The 21,369-nt window shown below is 41.6% G+C and overlaps 1 protein-coding gene across 2 annotated transcripts in view; it reads left to right on the top strand.

Moving 5' to 3' along the window:
- The first annotated feature begins 535 nt into the window (after window positions 1-535).
- The window catches only part of creb3l2 (cAMP responsive element binding protein 3-like 2), a 35,265-nt gene continuing 14,431 nt past the window's right edge, over window positions 536-21,369 (top strand). Inside the window, exon 1 of one of the 2 annotated variants that reach the window (XM_004573730.3) lies at window positions 536-1,129. In XM_004573730.3, the coding sequence (XP_004573787.1) occupies window positions 1,031-1,129 (99 nt within the window). In that variant the 5' untranslated portion in view covers window positions 536-1,030. Of the gene's footprint in view, window positions 1,130-17,527; window positions 17,613-21,369 lie in introns of those variants that run through there. The other variant, XM_076875617.1, reaches the window with a different exon arrangement.

Raw genomic sequence — 21,369 nt, 5'->3', positions numbered from 1 at the left:
AGAAAATTGCTAAGATAATCATGCAATCTTTAAATCTAAGCTGAAGACTTAACCTTTTTTGTTGTTGTGGTGGCGGCTGGATAAGTTGATTATACAATGTAAAGGCTTTGATGCTATAATAATAGGTTTGTTTGTTGTTGTTTTTTAAAGAAACTCTAAATAAGCTTTAGATAATAATTATACAAATGTCTAAACTTGACTATTATTATTATTAATTTATTATTATTATTGTTACAACATGGTACTAGTAGTAGTATTTTTTTTTTTACATCACAACTAACAAAAGCAAATATTTTTGTATGCAATTAATATCTTTGCATGTATTATCATTATTATCATTATTATTAAAACAATATTGTTGCTGTCGTTGTTGTTAAATTACTGACATTTTGTCTTTGCCAACAACCAGAAAAAAAGCTCTGCAATCACTATTAGGGTTTTTATTTTGAAATTAGAGACCGGAAGCTCCGCTTAGTTAACCTGACTATTTTCAAACTAGTGGCAAAAGTTAATGACGGAGCTTTTACATGTTCTGTTTTTAATATGTTGTGATGTTTGATGCTCTTTATCAGTCGTACTAAAGGCTGAGATTAAGACTTGAGTTTGCTTTGTGTTTTGTTTTTTGTTTTTTTTTCCTCCGTCTCGCTGTCTGTGACTCCTCCCACACATTCCTGTGTCTGAGAGGAGGAGGTAAGAAAAGGAAGGGGAGCCTGGTGGAAACACTCTGTGGACCCTGATCCAGAGAGGAGAGATGATAAACAACAACAACAACAACAACAGCTCTCAGCTTGAATGCGTCTGCTTCAGCCCTCTCCCACATTTATCTCTCTGTATCTGAACCGACTGGACGTGTTTCGACTGTGTTTTTATTTCTTTGCCTTCACTCCAAAAAGTTGTGGAGAACTTTCCGGTGGAGTTTGAGGTTTCCAGCCTGACTGTCTGCACTGCAACAGAGCCCCGCTGTGTTTCTGCTGCTGGAGGAGGAGGGGAAAAAACAACAAGGCCACAGAGAGTCTGTGTGGAGGAAATCATGGAGATCCTGGACAGCAGTGAGCCGTTTCTTCACTGGGACAGGAACCTCAGCGAGCTGTCCGAGGCCGGAGAAATCGATTGTGTGCTCAGCACCACAGTAAGTGATCGATTAGCTGGGGTGTAAATGATCGATCAGGGGTCTGGTTATAGGCTCTGCAGCTGCTCAGCGGGGGATGATCACCCTTATCTCACTTAGATGAGGTATTAGTAGAGAGGAGGGGGGAGGATGTGTGTGTCTGTGTGTGTGTGTGTGTGTGTATAGTACCCTGCTCTCCATTCAGATGTTGAGCCTTGGGGTCCAGGATGCTCCTCTGACTCATTTTTACATTTTTCAAACAAATCAGTCTGCAAGGTTTTACTCAGATGACTCACTAAGACACACATTTAAAGAACTCTACACAAGTATATTTACACTGCTGTGTACTTCTACTCTTTCATACTTCAGAGATGAATAATTTAGACCTCATTACAGGTATCTGGCGGTTTTATTTATAAGCTGCTTTCCTGAAAATCATTATTTTTCCAATCAAATCAAAGCAATTGCTTTTAAAAATATAGATATATTTCCAGGTCCTCATTTATGTAGTATTTCTTTCTTTAGTATAGATGCACACGCAGATATTTTTAGTACTTTTCTCATTCAGACAACCACACTCGTACACCAGTGGCTTTGGAGCTACCAGTGCTATTCTCAAGAATCCTTCAGCATCTGGAGACTCCGAGCATCGAGCCACCATCCCTGCAACAAGTAGATTTAAATGAGTAATAACTTTAGTTTTAGTGCTTTACTAATGCTGGATTCTTTGGAGCTGGCTCTCTACCTCACAGTATCCTTTAAATATTTATAAAGTGTGTTAAAGTGAGCTGCTGCTTCATGTCCCGTAGATGATAAAACCTGGAGTCGGACCATGAACTCGTTATAGCTGCTGTTATTATATTGGTCAGGTATCTTATTTATAAAAGACATCCATGCAAAGTGGGGATATTTAAAGAATTTATTCACGCGCAGTCAACATTATATCGGCTTCAGTTCTACCACGTTATTTGCTTAAACACAAGCTTCTGCTTTTATGTGCCCACAGAAGGTGTTAGTCACAAACAATGGCGTTGCAGTGCAGAGAAAAGAGCAGCAGACTAAAGTAGAAAAAAGAGAGAAACATGAGTGCTGCGTCTGGCCTCAGTAAGATGAGGCCTGCAGTTATGTAACTTGAAGGGTGTCTCCCAGCTGTGTGACTTCTCGGGGAACACTGTGGGCCAAGAGGCGAGCGAGTGAGATGGAGAAAGCGAGACTGAGAGGTGTTTGTGTGTCAAATCTGCATATTTGTGTGTGTGGAGAAGGAAGGGGGAGCGTCGGCATTTGCAGGGAGAAATCCAGCTCACTTACAGGACGGGAATCAGACACCACAGGCGCCTAATGAGCCTGACTTTTGTTTCCATCCTTTCTAAGGACATTGCATTGACTTAATATTAACTTCTCTGAGCCCTTTCCCCCCCAGCTTTAAGCCACGTTACAAATCTGTAATTTAATCATTTGCATCATGCTGCCTTGCCCGCCCCCTCCCCCCCAAAAGTGAAAGAAGTGGTGTTCCTGCTCTATGTTGTGGCTGTGTGATGAGATTTGAGTGAGTAAAGCAGGCTCACACAAACACAGACAGCCTCCCGCAGACAGGTAAAGACTTGTGTTAAAGCTTCAGAGAGCATTCATGCTGTGAATGAAGGGCCTTTAAACACGACCCGAGGCTACAGTTCCTCTCATGTACCTGCAGACCCGAGAGCTGTAGCTGTGATCTTTGAAAAATGAAAATACAGGAAAATGCAGTAAATTATGCAGCCGTTTGCATTTCTGTGAGCCTTCCGATCAAAAACATTTACCAAAAGAAGCAGTTGGTCAGGGGGAGGCCAAAAATGGAGCAAAAGTTGAGTGAAAGTCAGCGTTGGTAACAACCCACCACTGGATGTGTAAAAACAGCCATTGTTTTGCTGAATCATTCACCACCACGACTTCACGATGCGCTTGCAGCTTTTTCCCGCCGTTAGCGGCTTTGAGTATGAGCTAAATCTTTAGAGAAAGATGCATATCATTACCAACTTAATGGAAATATTGGTTCCATTCCATTTGCATGTAAGCATTTCTGATGTATTTCTATTTTGCATACGTTATATCTACTGATTTATATACTGCAGATCACTGGAAAATGCAGGCAATTTGTTCCAGAGGCAAGACCTGCCACTTGACAGCCATCTTGGCAACATGTCTGGGCAGTTATTTCTGCAGCCGCATGGAAATTTATTCAAACTTCATGTACATAATCAGTTAGATCTGATTATAAAGTGCTTTAAAAATTTGTTAATAAGGTTCATACTTCTTCTACACAGCTCATTTCAGAGTGCCTTCGACAGGTGGTGTAAAATAAGTATTTTGCTAACATGACATCACCTAGCTAGCTGTTAAAGAAATCTTTTTCTTTTTTCCAACCTATGGCATTGCCCCCTGCTGGCCATAGGTCACATTGCGCTTACCTAAACTATATATACTATATATAGAAGTACTGGGACACCTCCACATTACACCTCCAGGAGCTGCTCAGCCATGGGGGCCGTGAAGCTCCCAGCCTTCAGCTTCTGTGCTGATGTTAACGTCAGAGGAGGTTTGGAGCCCTGCAGTTACTGAGTCAGCAGAGCGTTGGTGACGACCGCACTCTGTGACTTTACGTGGTCTGACGCTTCGTGCTGGAGTTGCTGGTATTCCTGAAACCTTTGTAATAAAAACACCTGGAGTTGATCGTGGAATATCGAGGAACCTCCCAAACTGACGTGTTGCATAATTTTGATGTCGTACCTGTTCCGATGGGACTGAACACACCTGAATTCACAGATTATAAGGTGTGGCTAATTCTACTTTGTTTTGCTACAACAACAAGTACATAAACCAGCCACTGCATGGTGATATACTCGTGCAGCCCCCTTTTTTTGCACCATCGCCTGCTGATTGGCGGAAACTTTGTAATCTCCCACTTTGTGGCTAAAGTTGGTTGAACTTCTCAGACTGAAGACAGCTGAGCAAAAGTCTGAAACTTTTTTGATGTTCATTCAGACGACAAATCAGCGAAATGTGCTCCCTCCAAATCTCCTTAAACCTGTTTCTAAAATCTAGAATAAAAATTAAAAGAACAAATTTTTTATATTTTGTGACTTTTAGCAGAATCAGCCTTACAAATCGGTTAATCTTTAACACTAAACACACTTTTCACTTTAGTTTCTTTGCGGTGAAACTTCACCAACATACACACACAGCCCAGGTTGTGTTAAGAGGCAAGGTGCTCCTGTTAGGTCACTGGACACTATATTTAGTAAGGCATGAATAGCATGTGTGTGTGTGTGGCAGTGGGGGATGCATGATTGCAGAAACCAACAAGCCTGCAGTGTTTGAATCTCCGGCAGCTTGAGAAGCAGACTGGAGTCTTTGTTCCTCCGTTCAGGTCGTGGGTCGGGTCTCTCTCGCACTTTCTCCCTCCTCCACCCCTGGGGAGGGAGGTTTTTTGCCATTCGCTAGAATTCCTCTCGACGGTGTAAAGCTTCTCCGTCGGTAGCACGTGTCGTTTCCTCCCATGTCATCCCGTCGCTGTTTGAAAGCTTTTATCGTGTTCAGGTTTCTCAGGTTTTTGAACGATAACACCTGCTTGGTTTAAAGGTGGAGGCGCTACTTTTGTTTTTCCTGTTTCTTTTTAGCCTTTTATTTCCACTCACCCGTGAAATTCCTTTAGTGACACTGTAGTAGAGTAACAATACATATTTTAGGCTTGTCTGTCTGTCTGTTTCAAGAAGTTGTTCAAGTTTTGTGCAGTTTTCTGAAAAAACCAGTGTAAATTATTTAGTTATTGAAACATTTTAAAATCTTGTGTATTCATATTTTTACTCTTTAAAAATTGAGTTTTTGAAGCGACGGGTGACTTTTGTACCTGTGGTACCATTTTTTCGTCATGACAATCCACTTGACGCCTTTTACTGCCAGGTGTGGAAAAGAGATCTAGTTTTGCTTCACCTTTCAAATAGTCCAATAATTGTCCTTTTTTAGCTCAATTCTTGGTCACTACCAAATGTTTCTGGTTAGTTGCTAAATTCTGTCTGAACTTGTGTCTTTGTCTGTCTCCGTGGTATTAAGGGAAATTGTGGGTTTTCATTTACGTATTTATTTGTTGTTGAAAGAGACTCAAAGCAACACATGAATAACAAAACCTTATGATAAAAGAAGTTGGAAGTGTTTGCGTGCTTGAGTTAGATCTAGCTAAAACATATAGTTTGGAGTCATTTCACAGAGTATTTCACAGAATATTCAGTAGATTTACACCTGAAAGAGACGTTAGTGACGCTAATCTGTCCTGCTCTAACCTCCTTAATGGTCATTTAATGACTCTTGAGTGTTGTGGGATCATTACTTGTGTTAGACTTGTTTTCTGTCTCACTTTTATCTTATCTCTGCTCCTTTTTCTTGTGAAATACCAGATGTTTTTGTATGTGGAGACGTGAATGAATCACACACTGGGACTGCTGGGCCCAGGCCCAAGGGTCAGGGTGGCCTGGACTAGAGTGTGCGTCCCACGTGATGGTTTTCGTTTTTATTCAAAGGTCACTCCCAAAACAACCACGGTGGCCATTTTCACGCACGCACGCGGTCCTGCCTTGAAGTTGTCTAGACGCATGTCAGAATCAATCGGGTCAGACGTTAAATGCCCTTTGACCTGCCAGCTCTCTAATACAAAGATCCTGAAACATCTGATTAAGCTGATGTGTAAAAAGAGCAGGTAACAGTCTTGTGAGTTTAGGGACATTGTCTAGAGTTTGATGTGAAAGCAGCTACAAAATAATGCAAAGTATTTGTAGAGCATCAGCATGTTCACAGAATCAGAAACTCATGGGAGGAAAGCAGAAAGAAATGCACACTGACCACAGTAGTCAGATGGAACAACCACCAAGAGATAGAAAACCACTGCAAACAAACGCAAAAAAAACCCAAGACAGCAAACAGAAACAGAAAAATGGATCCAAAGACTCACTTTGTGTGTGTTTGCCTGTGAGTGCTGCTTGTGTGCAGGAGTGATGGGGTCTGTTCTTTTATTTTCAGTTCTGTATTTTGTGTACGTGAGTATTTTTGCTTGATTCATGTTCACGAATAAGCATTTATCTTAGTGCCGCCACTGTCACACATCCATTTAAGCCAGTTTTCTTCTGATCGACTGCCGAGGTCATATTAGGGATATGCACTCTCACTGATATCATGCTAGAGTCAAGAGTGGACAAAAGAAGGCGTTTAGAGTGGTTTGAAGCCAAATCAACAGTACAAATATGACAGGAAATAAGGAAAAACACGTTAGACCCTCTTAAACAAAGAAGGGAAAACAAATCACTCTTCACACATACACCTGTAGCTAAGACCTGCAGCAAGTGGAGAAGAGACAGAAAGTGACGGTAAGATCATATTTTTGTCAGAGGCTTCAGGAAAAGGAGTCAGGAAGAAACCTCTGATTTAAATTCCATTTCAGAGTCTGGCAGGAAGCCGAGCACATGCTGAACTCGCTGCCCTTGCAGTGAGCACAAGAGACTGACATGCAGGGGGAAAGTGTGCGTTTGCTCCACATACGCGCTACAGCTTTCCTTACATAACACTCAACATACCTACAGATAATCTCTGGGCGCTATCCATGAGCGTAACTCCAGCTGTAACCCAGCACTTTTATGAACACATGTGATGGGCTGGTGGCGGCTCGGCACACTTTTGGGACAGAGGTGTTTTATTCCAGCAGAGGGGGAACAGCTTGACCTGTGTGCTCACACTGCAGAGCCTGTTCTCCGTCGGGGCAGGGCATCCTGCTCGCCGGTGGCCTCGCTCCGTCTCTCTCTGAATGGTCCGAGTGTGTGCTGTAACATGAGTGTCAGAGCGCGGAGAGAGATGCTCATTCAGGGCATAGGGACACACACAAATGCACAAACAAAAGTGCGCACACACACACACACACATTCACAGCAGTATTTTATTCTTAGAATCACTGAAGCATAATTTTACAATACAAGGATTCAGATTTAAGCTCGAATTGTTCACGTTGCATGTCACAACCAGGCACGCCTCTTTAGATTTGTTCACCTGTAACTCAAGTCTGTGCTGAAGGAGCATACCTGAGTGTGAGAACAAAGCTCAAAGAAGCTGTTATTAGCGCAGGCGTGGTGCCGGATCTTCAGGTTGTTCGCAGAGGCGACTGTGACTTTCGCACAGGAACAAAATGATGACGCAAAGATCCTGTGACGCAGTCTGATTTATTTACAAACTGAAGCGTGTTTGACAATCCGGTTCCGGGTTATGAATGGAAGTCGTAAGTTTAGATAAATATGCAAACGAGTGCAATAAATTTAAACTGTAGATGCTTGACAGCGCAGAAAGTTTGTAATATCCTTTTGTTAATAGTTCATCTGCACAGGTTTTTAATAATCAATTAATTTCTTATCAAAGGAACCAGAGATGACCCTAGTTTTAAAAACCTGAACATATTCAGTTTACTGTCATTTAAGGAAAAGGAAAACAGCACATCGTCACATCAGAGAAGCTGAAACTGGAGCAACATTTTCACTGCTACTTAAAATGATTAAAACAATTCATCATTTCAGGTTCAGTTTTTACCGTCTGGTCCTGAATTCTGGTTACTGCCTAAACTTGTCTGCTATGCTGGTAATTTGGTAAACCCACACGCTTCCTTAGAGTCAGGTAAATCCCGACAATTAAATAAAATAGCAGATTGAAGGGGCCAAATTCTGTGTTTACTCTTAGTCTGAGTCTGACTTTGACTCTGAATACCTGAACTGGCCAATGACTTCGAGTACCACTGAGACACAGGTTGAGACAAGTAGGACTAATACTAGCAGGTAAACGGGGATGAAATGGATGTGTTTGAATTGGATTTCTGTAAATGTGTATTTGGAAGGCTGAATGTGGGTTTTATTGCTTCCCTCGACTTTGTTTTGAGTCTGTCGCACTTCCTGAATCTCCACAATAACATGATAAGTCAGATTTCACTCAGTGATTAGAAGAAACTGTCTGAATAAAGAACATTTTACTTTAGTGAGTTCATCTGAAAAATCAACTCTTTAGATTTTTCTGGCCCACGCTGCTGCTTATCCAGCTGTGTAGTTTTACTGTAAGTGTCCCAGTTTTGGAGATGGTTGCCTTCTCAATGGTCATGACCCTGTTAACGCCACATAGCCTCAGTTTCTTTTTGGATCTGTTCTCCTGCTACTGAAATACATCTAAGGCTCAGGACTGTCTGATAGGATGCAAATATTTATGGTATCCCTCTTCAGCTGACCTGCTGAAGAGGGATACTATAAAGACCTGCTTTGGGGGACAGTAGAGGGAGAGAAAAAGAGAAGCCACAGACCTGGATGTAAGCAGTTTCATTAAGGAAGTATTTTCTAAGCAACCAGGTCAAAATTCATGAAAATGACCTTTTTTATTGGTTGTTTGAGCACCACAAGTCAAGCGGACCAATCGCACCAAAAGTATACAGACCAGGAGTGTCAAACCCACATTAGTTCATGACTCAGCCTACAAACCTATCATATTTATACAACTGATGACAAGCAGCCTGAGATCTCTGTAATAAAGTATGCGCAATTTCAGCAATGCAATTATAAAGAAATGCTTTTGTGGTAAGTCAGTTAAGCCAGTCAGTGCAGCTCTTCAGGTTTAAATCCAAATCTAAACTCAGTCTTAACTTACTAAGTAAACTGGCCTTGTTACTGTGGACCTGCTGTAAAAACAGGAGAGTCTCTCATAATCATGAGTTCGTGTATTTATTGGGATACAAAGACAAAATAAACACTTATTTTCTGTTGTGTGGAGGACATTCAACATTTCTGGTCTGCGTTGCACTTTTTTTGCATTCAGTAGTAGTAGTCAGCAAGTGTTTGCAGACAAGTCGGCATCTTCCGTACCAGCTAAAGGTGACCACTAGGAGTGCAACGATACACAAAATTCACGGTTCGATATTTTTTCGATACAAAAAAATGTTCATGCTTTTTTAATTTGTCATTTATTAAAATTATAAATATATATTTTAACTCAAAAGTACAGTTTTTAAATTTAATGTTGCTGAAACAACAAAGTAATAAAAAAAATAAATCTATCTGATCGAGAAATCACTCATCTTTGGAAAAGAGAGTTTATTACAGAGAAATGTCTCTTTCCAAAATAAAAGCTATACTATACGCTTCTTCTGGGCTATATTCTCAGCAGCATATTAAACATATCAGGTCCCCATAAGGAGAATCATGTGCTAACGGCTGTCTAAATGACTCGGGTAAAGTTTGTAGCATGCGTGCTTGTTGTTTTTGTCTGCTTCCACTTGTCTTTGCACTAGGATGATGTAAATGTGCAGTCATATTCGTTGTGTTCCCACTAGTGCTGTCAGCATTAATCTGAAATGACGTTAACGCCACAACACGGCAAATCTCCGTTAACGAGCTACCGCGAATCGCCCTGTGCGTGGGGCTGGACGGCGTCAACACGTTAACGAGCTAACTGCGCTAACGCAGTAGTTCCCACCGATGTAATTGACCATTGCGTGGCACATCCGACATACTGTTTTACTTTAGTCCATGACGCGCTTACCTTCAGGGTCATACCTCACATGAAGACCAAAATAGTTCCAAAGGCCAGATCTGAATGAGGGTGGGGGAGGTTCAATTTGTCATGTTGCAATGAGCTTAGCTTCTGTCTTGCTAGCTTGTGCTGCGCTCAGTGGATCTGCGCTCGACAGTGCAGCCTAGGCGGAGTAGTCGAACGCAGATCCACTGAGCTCTCAACACAGACAGCATCGTCAGAAGAAAAGTTGATAAAATAAATTTAAAAATTTGTATTGTTCGATACATATGCGTACCAAACCGAAAGCACTGTATCGAATGGTTCAATATCGATACGAGTATCGTTGCACCCCTAGTGACCACGGCAGCCTGCAAGAAGTCTCACCTAGTCGCTACCCGACACCTCCAGCAGCCGGTCGAATACACAACTCTCCCCACGATTGGTGGTTGCCAGGAAGTTGCAGACTAGTCTAAAGGCCTTTGTGAGCAGGATGGTTAAAAAATCCAAAGTTTATTTGTTCCTTCTTTGCATTTTCCAAATCCATCCAGGGAGTAGGATTGAACCCTGGTGGGCCGATTCTTGTCCCTAGACCGTATGTTTGTCACCCCGAACTGACAGACAAGCATGGCTGCAGAGTGATTCAAAGTTTCCTGCTTTAAAACATTTAAATGCACATTTATTTCATGCCGAAGCTGGACTGCACTCACTGAAAAGTTTTTAAAGAATCCGACTGAACTTTTAGGTTTGAATGCTTCTACACTGAGAATAAACTCTCTGACTTTTCACTTTCCTGCATCTCGTTAATCATGTCACTGTTTTGGCCTTTAAAAGTGACAGTGGTCTGCAGATGGTGCACACACACACACACACACACACACAGAGGATGAGCAACACTTTTTTTTTTCCTTTGTCAAATCTGATGCAACTTTTCTTTTGACTTTGAAAGTGGACTCAGACTTGAGCTTGCTGCAGGCGTGCAGCCATTTGAGAGCAAAGCGAAGGTAGTAATCAGCGTGGGGAGGGATCATTATGGAAAATCCACAGGAGCCTTCGTTCTTTGAGGCAAAGCTAAATTTATCCCTCTGTCTGTATTTCTGTCTCCTTCTACCTTTCTCTCTCTTTTTTCTCGCTCCATCCTCTATCTCTCTGCCCCCTCTCCCCTCAGCTTTAGGCACCATAAAAGGTTTTAAATGGCAGTGTGTGGTTAGCAGGGTGTGGGTTCAATGTCCCTCTGAGTACTTTATACACCCAGCCCTTAAATGAGCCTTGAGGCGGTTTTACGTCGAAGCCGCTGTTGGTGAAATACAGATAACTGACCTCTGGTTCTTTACTCTTTAGAAGCATGTTTGGTTTTTTTAATTCTTTAAACGGAAGAGTTTCAGGCGAGTTTTCAGAGCTGCTCTACAGGATTTTGTCCATGTTAGAAACTTTAAATTCGCTGAATAAACAGAACTTCAGTGGCTTTAGCAGCTTGTAGTGAGACTTTGGGATTTTTGCATGAGCTCCACTATTTCATGTATTAAACATCAAAGCGTGTAAAGCCTGTAAACTGGGTATTAAACAGTGTGAGCACCAAGAAACGCTCAGCTTTGATGTTTTTGTTTTTTTAGTAGCTGGTAACCTGCCTTGTGACTCAACAAAAGTCCAATCCAGACCTGTTTAAGATGCTAATCTGTCCATCTGCTGTCGAGTTAGCATTTCACTCCTCTTTCTACCCATTATCCACCACCTTCCTCACCCCCCGTCACTCCTGCTAGACGAGTCAGCTCCTGTTGGAAATGCCAGAAACGTCTCTGCAGCTGTTCCTGACTCGTCTTTCTGTATGTAAAGTGACTTGATCAGTCTGATTTGTTTCCTAACCTTTCATTCTTTCACATATTAATGCATTTCCTCATAATTTTCCATGAATCCCCTCTAAATGGACTATTATGTTTAGCAGTATCGCTGTAATCTGTCTCAAGATGCAGATTCTTTTTCTGCAGAAGTTGTTGAACGCTTTGTTCAACACAAACTTCTGCAGAATTTCCACAGAAAAGCACTCTGCAACATGCCAAATCTGTCAGTCTTTGAGGCTTTCTTTTAGACATTATAAAGTATTACCAAACAAACAGTTGTCGGTTATACAACATGAGTCTGCAAAAGCAGAAAGATATTAAAACCTATCTGAGACTAATTCAAATGCATTTTAGCTTTTTCCACCTCTGAATTAAGTTTGTATTTTCTGTTGTAATCATTTCGAATCCCTAATTCTTTCAAATTGAATATATTCTACATTGCTGGATCTGATGTTTTATCCCATATTTCCCACATTTTTTGGCATTCCCACTCATTGACTCCCAGCCATAATGTAAACTACTGATGAGGACTGCTCCCCTACGACCTCCTGGTCACTTGGGAAAAATGGAGTATTCAATGACCAGTTACTGGGGAGCTGAAGCTGTTGAGGGTGCAGCACCAAAATCCTCATTGTGATTACTTCAGTCATTCTTGGTGAGCTGCAGCAGATGTTAGCGACACAGAAAGTTACTGCATGTGAGTGTGAAGTCGCCAGATGTGGCTTCACTTTAGGGTGTGTGCAAACTGCACCAAGCAGCCCGGTTTGTGCTCGTTTTGAAAGTGGAACATAAGCTAAACATTTAGTTCATTTTTAGTTTTAGCACATTACTCAGTGCAAGTGTGGAAAGACTGAGGAGAAAGTATCACAAACTACTGAAGATCTGTATATCTGTTGGGATCCACAGAATTACCCAAATATTAGATTTTAGCATCCTTTTTAAACCAGATGTTCTGCTCTTCTGACAGAGCACACCTTTTTTATAACCTGAACCTTTCAATCACATGAGACGCTAACAGGCCCAGTCATCCATGCAGAGTTCACCACATGTGTGCAAGTGGCCTGCATGACTTTTCATTGAAGCATGCGTCTGCTTGGAAAGCATCCACCCCAGGAAAATTTTGCTAACAGGGGAATCAAGATCAGCAACGCGCCCAGGACGGCGCACTATAGGGTGCACAGCAAGACCAGCGCCAGCCCAGATTTTACCCCGAATCCAGCAACAAACCGGATAAACTGAGCTTTAGGAGAGATTATCTTCAAATGAATCCCTAAATCTTCGCACATCAACACAGTGTTGAAGAAGTTTGTGTTGTTGGGAGAAAATCAGAGGCTCGAGAGAGCTGGAAGAACTCAAAGTATGTGTGAGTAAGGGTGAAGGAGTTCAGATGGAGAGGTGTGAGTGTAATGGTCAGTGTTAGCAGTGCAGAGATGGAAAAAGTTAGGAGCGTGCTGACCCAGTTTTTAAGAAGGAAATGCACACAAGATGAGGGCCAGCTGTGCTTGTGTTTAACAGAAACGCTGCCTCCCTGCTGCGTCTGACTAGAGACAGACCACACAATGATTTTATTATCGTACCAATATTTTGACCTGTGAAAAAAAAAATATATATATATATATATATTTTTTTTTTTTTTCTTGGGGCTTGGTACCCATTGTCGGGTGGGGGTGATGATATCTCCCCCCCCTGACCTGTCGTCCTGGTCAGGGGGGGCAAGCTGTGCCCCCCTCACCAGGGGGGCACAGCTTGTTAGTTAGTTATAACTAACAGCTTGTTAGTTAGTTATAACTAACGTGGAAGCGAACAATGACAGCATGCGATTGATCACTAAGACTTCGTTATAATGTACTTTTGCTAGCTAAACCTAAACACCGCTCTGAGGCGTAGCCACAACAGTGAAAGTCACAATTTTTGGTCCAGTACTTTAACGTTTAAACTCTGACTATCTCATGAGTCCAAAGTTGTTATTACGCTGTATTATGGTTTAAAATTTTAAAGTACAGCTTGCTGCTAATCCGGTTGTTCAGTGATGACGCGACGAATCCTACTTCCGGGTCTAAAGTAGTCTGCGTTTAATATGGCTTTTGTGTTGTTAACATGTTTAATGTTATGTATTTTCTTCTATTTGATCTCAAAAAGCTCCTAAAACAGTCAGTGATCACTGTTGACCTCCCTCGGCTTTTATTACCGCTAATCATTTATTTAAGCTCAGTTTTTAAAACCTTAGGATGTAACTACAGCCCAGCCCATGCAGCAGTATATGAATGACTAACCTCGTATTGTGGATGGATTATCTCAGTTGTTCTCCTGGCTGAAGTTTGGTCCTTTTACAGCATCCTGCCATGCGATTACATTTGTTCCTGACCACCGAGAACACTCACGTTAACTTTTATCGAGTGGAAAAAAAGTTAGCTTGTTTATATTATGCTAACATAGCTGTGTCGCTAGCGGTCACGTAGCACATCATTATATACCAGCTAGCCCAACTTCAGTAACCCTACAAACCTCACTGCTGTTTAGTTTTCTGTCTTCATTTATGCTGGAAGTGATAGCAGAGCTGTACGTTTTAATTTGTTTCCAAAACCCCGCAGTCAGGACATGCTATATTGTATTTAGATAGAAGCTAGCGAGCTAACTCCCTGCTAACTTCTAACTCCTTTAGATGTCATAAATTCCGTTTTCATGGATGCCTGGATGTTAAACTCAATTGTTACACCTGGTAGAGCAGAACGCTGATCATTTTATTAAAGATGAAAGACTTTAGACAGTTTTTCAACTCTCAGTAATGCCATAGTGATCGTTTGATATATGGACCTGCAGCGGAGTTTAGACCCAGACACGGCTAGTGCCGTCAGACTGAACAACCAGATAGGTTTTTCCTCGAAAGCATCAGACCTTACAGTATTAACTGTTTTGACAAAAACAAAAAGTCTTGTATTTTTACTGCAGTTTGTCGCTGTTTTCTTGAAAAACAATATTTTTTTATTATTAATAAGAAGCTTTTAGCAAAAAATAGTCTGCGTGGAAGATATAAAGCATTTGTCGGGGACTATTTTCAGCTGTGGATTAATACCTAGTGTTTGCTTCAGCAAAGACAGGGTTTTGGCCAACAGCAGAGCTTCATGACACAGAAGAATAAGATGCAGATTATCAGGCAGAATCGGTTCACTGTTGGTCTGTTTATGACATTTGTTCTTCCCATAGGTTCCACTGTAAAAACAGGCTAAATAAATACAGGCTGATATCATTGCCTGCTCTCCGGTGAGGTCATTGTGTAACATCTGGAGGGTCGGTGGGGGAAGAGTGGGGGTTGCACAGATGATAGGTCAGTATGACAGGGAAAGAGTGGAAAGTGTGTGTCAGTCTGTGTTTGTGGGGGTTGAAGTTGGAACTTTTTGGGAAGCTGTTAGAGACAGGCAGAGGGGTTGGCGGGGGGAGGGGATGGGTTGGGTTTTACTCGTCAGGGGACCCTGAAACGGTTTTTCCATTTGTCTTCTTGTGGGTCTGTTTGTGCCGCCTCCGTGCTGCACACACGCATTTCCAGTACCATCACTGCATGCTTCAGAGAGCAGCTGACTCACAGCTCTGAACTTTGACTCGGGATGTTTTCCATTCCGGGACCTCAGAGATTCCCATTTTGAACACATTTCCTGTCGCGGCTCCATTTAACTGCTGACATTAAGGCTTTTTTTTTTAAATAATTCAGCTTGAAACATTAATGAGGTCTGAGGCCGCTGTGTTAGACAGGAAATGGATGTTAACCTCTGGAAACCTTTATTTTGAAATGGATCCGCTGCAACTTTTGCAAAGTTCAGATGTTTTTTGTCTTTGTGTTTGTTCATACGTGGGTGGAGGGTAAACAGCGTTGCTGGACTTCATGCCTGCTGTTATTCTCTCTCACATCCTGCTGTTTACATCCGTTAACCGTCTCTCCGCCCTACCATTATGTGTAAAAAGAACAAAGTCTGATATGTGATAATATCACTGCTGATGCTAATGCAGAATGTTTTGTATGCTGGAACAGTTTCTCTAATTTAGGGCACAGAGTCTTCCTTCAGATTCACCCACAGCATCTGATTAGTCTTTGTGACCTCTGAGCAAGTGTAGAGCATAAAATCTGCTTTAGGATTGCTCAAAAGCTGCATTTAATAAATCTTTTTACCAGAAATTACTCAGTCAACTATATCGTAAACCAATTGTTTGGTTATGTAGCCTGTAAAATGTTAAAAGTGCTCATCACACACGAAAATAGAATAAAAAGTAGAGTAAATCCTCTCTTTTCAGAAGCTGTTAGTTATTTTTAGGTTGAAACAATTATTTGATCAGAAGAATTGCATGAGCATTTACCCCTTACTACACCTTGGTAGTACCAAGTCAGACCCTTTTTACCTTCAGAGCTGCTTTAATGATTTGTGGCAGGGATTCAACAATGTGCTGGAGACAATCCTCAGAGATTTTGGTCCATGTTGACATGAGAGCATCACACAGTCGCTGCACATCCATGATGTGAATCTCCCGTTCCGCCACATCCCAAAAGTGCTCTGAGATCTGGTGACTGTGGAGGCCATTTGAGTTCAGAGAACTTAGTGTTCAAGAAGCCAGTTTGAGATGGTCTGTGGTTCGTGTTGTGTTATCTTGCTGGAAGCAGCCACTGGAAGATCGATGCACTGTCATAAAGGGAAGGACCAATCTGGTCATTCTCCTCTGACCTCTGGCATTATTCACAGAGAACCGCTCACGGGATATTTTCTACTTTTTCGACCATTTTCAGGAATCCCTAGCGATGTTCATGTGGGAAAACCCCACTAGACCCTCCAGACCAGCCTGCCTGACAACAATTCCAAAACATTCAAAGTCACTGAGTTGCTCTCATGTGATTGGCTGATATTTTTTTTCTGTCCTCACTGCCTACTGGTTGTTTTTTAATCTGTTTCATATACTCTCAATAAGGGATTTCACTGTCAGTCCACCTCTTAGTGCTTTGTTTCACATTCTGCAAGGCCAATGTTAACTCTTTACCTCTTGAAAGCCTACGAGGAGTAATCCCTGAAGCTCATATTTCCAGCCTGCTTCCAAGACAGAGTGAGTGGGTTTGGATCAGTTAGCCAGGGGGATCTCTGCCCCCTCCTACCCTCGTAAAAACCCGGAAACTATTCTAATGGTCGACAAACCATGTCGTTATTGATTCATACTGAGCTGTCAAAACTTGTCATTAAGGGTAGAGTTGAGGTCGTCAGATGTTGTTTTTGTGGGGAGAATGGTTAAAAGCTTTTGTTTACATGCTTAAAAAATCCGGTACAGAGGCTTTTAAAAACTTGTGCTATCCTATAAATTACCATCATGTTTGGGACAGTCCTGCTTCAGAGGCTCAGCGTGTACCTAACCCAAGGCTGGAAGTAAAAAAGGCCCAAAAGCTTTAAGTGGCAGTTCCTGCAGTGCAGACATACAAAAAGTGCTTCTTTCAGCAGTCAGAAGAACTATAAAAAAAGCTGTGCTGCTCAGTGCTGGGCAGTTCGTCAGATTTTAAAAGCTTTGTAATTGATAACAGCCTCCTGTGAATGGAAATAAGCTGATTAGAGCAGTAAGGATGGAAACTGTGAGGTTAGAGGCCAAAAAACCCCAAATAATGAGCCAAAAGGTTTTGTGTTTGAGGGAGGATTAAATTGATAAAGTTTTAAAAATGATAACATCTAGTTCTTTGTTTTAAATGATAATAAATTTAATATTTTAGAGGTTTTGGCATCCTGTAACATTTCTTTCAGTTTTAAGTACCCATGACTGTTTAGAAAAGCTGAAAAAGTTTAAATTTGAATGAAAATAGTCATTATTTGTGCTTCTAATCATCCAGGCATCCTTGACAGCTGCTGGTTTTCTGCCTTCCTCTGTTATTATCCTCTCTTATCCCCTGGTGCACTCGCTGCACCTTTGATTACCAAAAGGGGGGGTGGTTAGCGAATCAAGCTGGGATCGAAGTCAGGAATCTGGGTCAGGGAGTGTCTCTATGTCCTTATCGGTGTGAGAACCGGATCGTGTTTCTCTTGGAATGAAGAGGTTTTTGTCAAACAAGGTCGTTCCTGGCTGAGCTTCACATCTCTTCAAATTCCCTCGTGGCTGTGGTGAGACGGCTGTGTGTTTGTGTGCCTGCGGATGAAGCTTAAACAGCTGGATCTCTGTGAACTTTATCGCTTGTTTTATGTCAAACAGTTTGTTAAAAGTGATGGAAGCTGCATCCTGTGAGTTCTTACGGCTGTCTGGACATGTGGGCTCAGTGCTGGGCTCACCTGCTACTGCCACCTCCCCCCTCAGATAAGATCCAGATAGCCAAACCTCTCCAAGGTCTGTGATTTGTCTTGTTGTGCTAACACAGACAGTATCAATGCCACAGCGCGGACAGATCAAGCCCAGTGCTGCAGAGACAGGTTTAACGTGGTTCCAGACTGATTTATGATCCTGCTAGCCATCACGTTTATCTAATTAAACTAATTTATCTGTTCTGAAAGACATTTGTGTTGGCCTGATCCAGTGCAGTTTGTTTTTGGTTTGATAATAGCATGCAGGGATTTGTCTCAGTCTTCAGGCATCTAGTTGTGTTTGGTGACTCACTAAAATGTAACTGCAGAGAATCATTCCCTGTCTCATTCCCTTTTTTAAATTAGATCTTTCCAGGCTTGTCAGGTGTGACTGCTGTGATTCACATTTTCAGTTGTTAATAGTTTATTTCACTGCAGATTAAACGGCCTTAACCAAACAAATTTGAGCTGATTGGCTCTGAAAGATTCATGATAAACTAATAGGACTCAGTAGTCTAGCCACAACTACCGTATTTACCGTAATCTCTCCAGCAGGAGAATGTAAGGTACCTTGATAATAATGCTGTTGTTTTGACTTTATGCAATACTTCCAGGTGATCTTATGTGCGTTTCAGTTTCCATAGCAAGCATAAAGAAAAAACTCCCTGTTAACAGGAAGAAACCTCCAGCTCTCCAGATCCTCTGAATCTTTTGATGATATTGTGTAATGTAGATAATGAAATAATTGAGGAGCATTATTTTGAAATTGTTCCACAGTTTGTAGACACAGTTTTTGCAGATTGGTGCATGTCTGCTCTTTATAGTACTTTTTGCATTTCTGGCCTTTTGTTCCCAAGTCTCAGCTTTTTTTGAGACATGTCTCTTGAAATTATAAATTTGTCCCAGTTTAATATGTTTTCTGTGTTTAACAGTGAATAATATTTGGGTTTATTAGGGCAGAAGATGATTTCTTTCTATTTTTATTTAAGTTTTAGGAAGTTTCCCACCTTTTTTGGAACTGGGGTTGTAGAAAAGTTTATAAGCTTAGTTTTTTTGGGTGATGAACGAGGGTTACCAGTGGTTACCATCCTTTACTCACTGGACATCGTAAGAGAAATGAAACACAATAAAGCACATAGTTCATACTCATCAAAGGCTTGAACACATTCTACATTTGTCTTTGGTCAAACGTGTACATGAAAGGCAGATTACGAGTGTAAACTTTAAAACATAATAAGCCTTTTAAGCCAAAAAGTTTTCTTTAATAAAATGATGTAAAAAATAAAAGATTTGTAGGGGGCAGTTGGATTTTTTTAGATTAAAAATGGCAGGCGTGCACAAATATTATTCACATCATTATCAGTGTCATGTGTGACAGACTGCTTCTGAGGTCATCGATGAGTGTTTAAAGGTTGTACTTAGTGGAGAGCAATCTCTGCTCTTTGGCTGATAAATGCTGTGCACGTGTGCACACTTTAGCTAAGTGTTAAAACTGCTTGTACACATTGTTATCATTCCAGGGGGGAGTTTCACTCATTGCTAAAGTGCTGTTACCACAGCGGCTGAGGACCAAATATCCAAATATTCAAAGTGTTTTGGGAATTTCACCAGAGGGCCCACATTAGGAGAATCAAACTAGAGGGTGGGGGAACCGGATTTTAAGAGAATTTGAGAGCAAGTGGGGAAAGTGAAGTTAGAGGAGAAAGCTTCGCTTCTCTATCTCTTAATGACGACATAGCAGGACATGATAACAAAATGATGCGTTAGTCAGATAGAAGATTCCTGCAGATGAAAGTTCAGGTCTTCATTCAACCTTTCGCACTGGTTATCGGTTGATAATTGGACACGTGTTATTAGTGACAGTAAAGCGACCGGGACAGATAATCGGGATCCACATTAAACTATTGAGTCATTCAGTTGGTGCTGATACACAGACACGTTTACTTTATTAGGCTGTCATCAGCAAAAGTACACACAGCTGAGTCCAGGGCAAGGTACACACACAAACACACTCAGTCAGTCAGCTGGACACACACTAGAGGAGGGGGACGGTGGGGCCTGTGTGGTTTTAGTGTGATTTATAGTTTGTAGGCATCTGGTTTGGGCTTTAAGGGGAGGAGGGGACATCATCAAACTTTCCTCGAGCTTTAGGATCTGCTCATTAAGGGTTAAAACAGATGCACATCGTACTTTACAGAAGAATTACAGACAGGGAAGCACATTCCTCTCCTCCCTCTGTTAAATTAGCTGCTAACCGATGATCAACACAGATGTCGAGGCTTACCGCTCGCTGTTCTGCCTGGCAACTGGCTAGTGTGCAGTGGACTGGATATTTCTTAAATCCCACTGGTTTTATTTTATTTTCTAACATTTAGATGTAGGGTTGCTGTGGCTCATTTTCAGTTGGTCTTGGAGTCATGTATCAGCCATTACTGGTACTCAGTATTAAATTAATAAGATATATTCCTCATTGTGATGAAGATGCTGGGATTATCGTTTTATGCTTGATTTAAACTTTCTTTCGTTTCTAAAAAGCCAAACTGCTTTGCTGTTTAGCTTTCTTTGTGCTATGTTAGCTCTCATGCTAGCAGTTGCTACTGATGCTAGCAGTTGCTACTGAGGTGTAAAGTAGTAACTCAAACCAAAAGCACATAACTGAGCCAAATTTCATATGAGTGAATGCCTATTTAGTACATATTTAGTACATCAGGGAAAAATGTGCTTTTCCCTGATGGTTGGGAAATGGTTGCTGACAAAGATAGAGCTGGGTCAAAAACTTCCTTGTGATTGTTTTAGTCACCAACAAGCTACAATCTCCTGTAGTTTGCACTGAAGACGCCGATTTCTGTAAACACTCGCCAGCTATTTGCCAAATCTTGAAAAAGTGCAACTCAAGATGCAGAATCTCTGCCTTCAAAGTAAAAGTTGCGCCCTTTGAAAGATTCTGGTTGCAGCGGTAAGGCACAACTTTTATTTTGAAGGTGAACTTTTCTCAGTTTCATTCTGCAAGCAGTTGGTGACTGTTTTCAGACAAGTTGCCATCCTCCAAGCAAACTACTAGCAAAGCAATATCAGCAAATTCTACCAACATGTTGCCAACCGGTAGAGGAGTACACATTTTCCCTTAGCAACAGGTGGTTGCCAGAGGGTTCGCTGACTGGTCACTAGCCATATGTGAAGTAAACAGCTGTAAAGATATCAGTGTTATGGTCTGTCTCCACAGTGCTGTCTGCGTGCCACTTCTGGTGTAAAGTGAAGAAAGTCTTTAGCCTGTTGGCATTAATCTAACACAGTCACAGTCAATTTGAAACAGCTCAAACTCCAAAGTGTTTATCTAGCTCGTGTGTCCCAGTTTGGTGCTTTGTCTTCACCCCGTTTCCTTTGATGTGATCCTGATATATGAAAAATATTGTGCGGCTGCTGGCTGTGTTGTCTCTCTCTTTGGATGACAGGGAATTTCTGCGGACGGCACTGATGTCTCATCACAGCTCGAGACATTATCTGTCTTCATTTCCGCCTCCACTGACAGATTTCATCGCGACTTCAATTAAAAGATTGCGATCTGCGCCGTCAGCTGAGTCCT

Source organism: Maylandia zebra, linkage group LG17, assembly GCF_041146795.1.
Source record: "Maylandia zebra isolate NMK-2024a linkage group LG17, Mzebra_GT3a, whole genome shotgun sequence".
In the NCBI taxonomy this organism is placed as follows: domain Eukaryota; kingdom Metazoa; phylum Chordata; class Actinopteri; order Cichliformes; family Cichlidae; genus Maylandia; species Maylandia zebra.
Note: the sequence above shows the minus strand (reverse complement) of the source record. Positions and strands in the feature narration are given on the sequence as shown.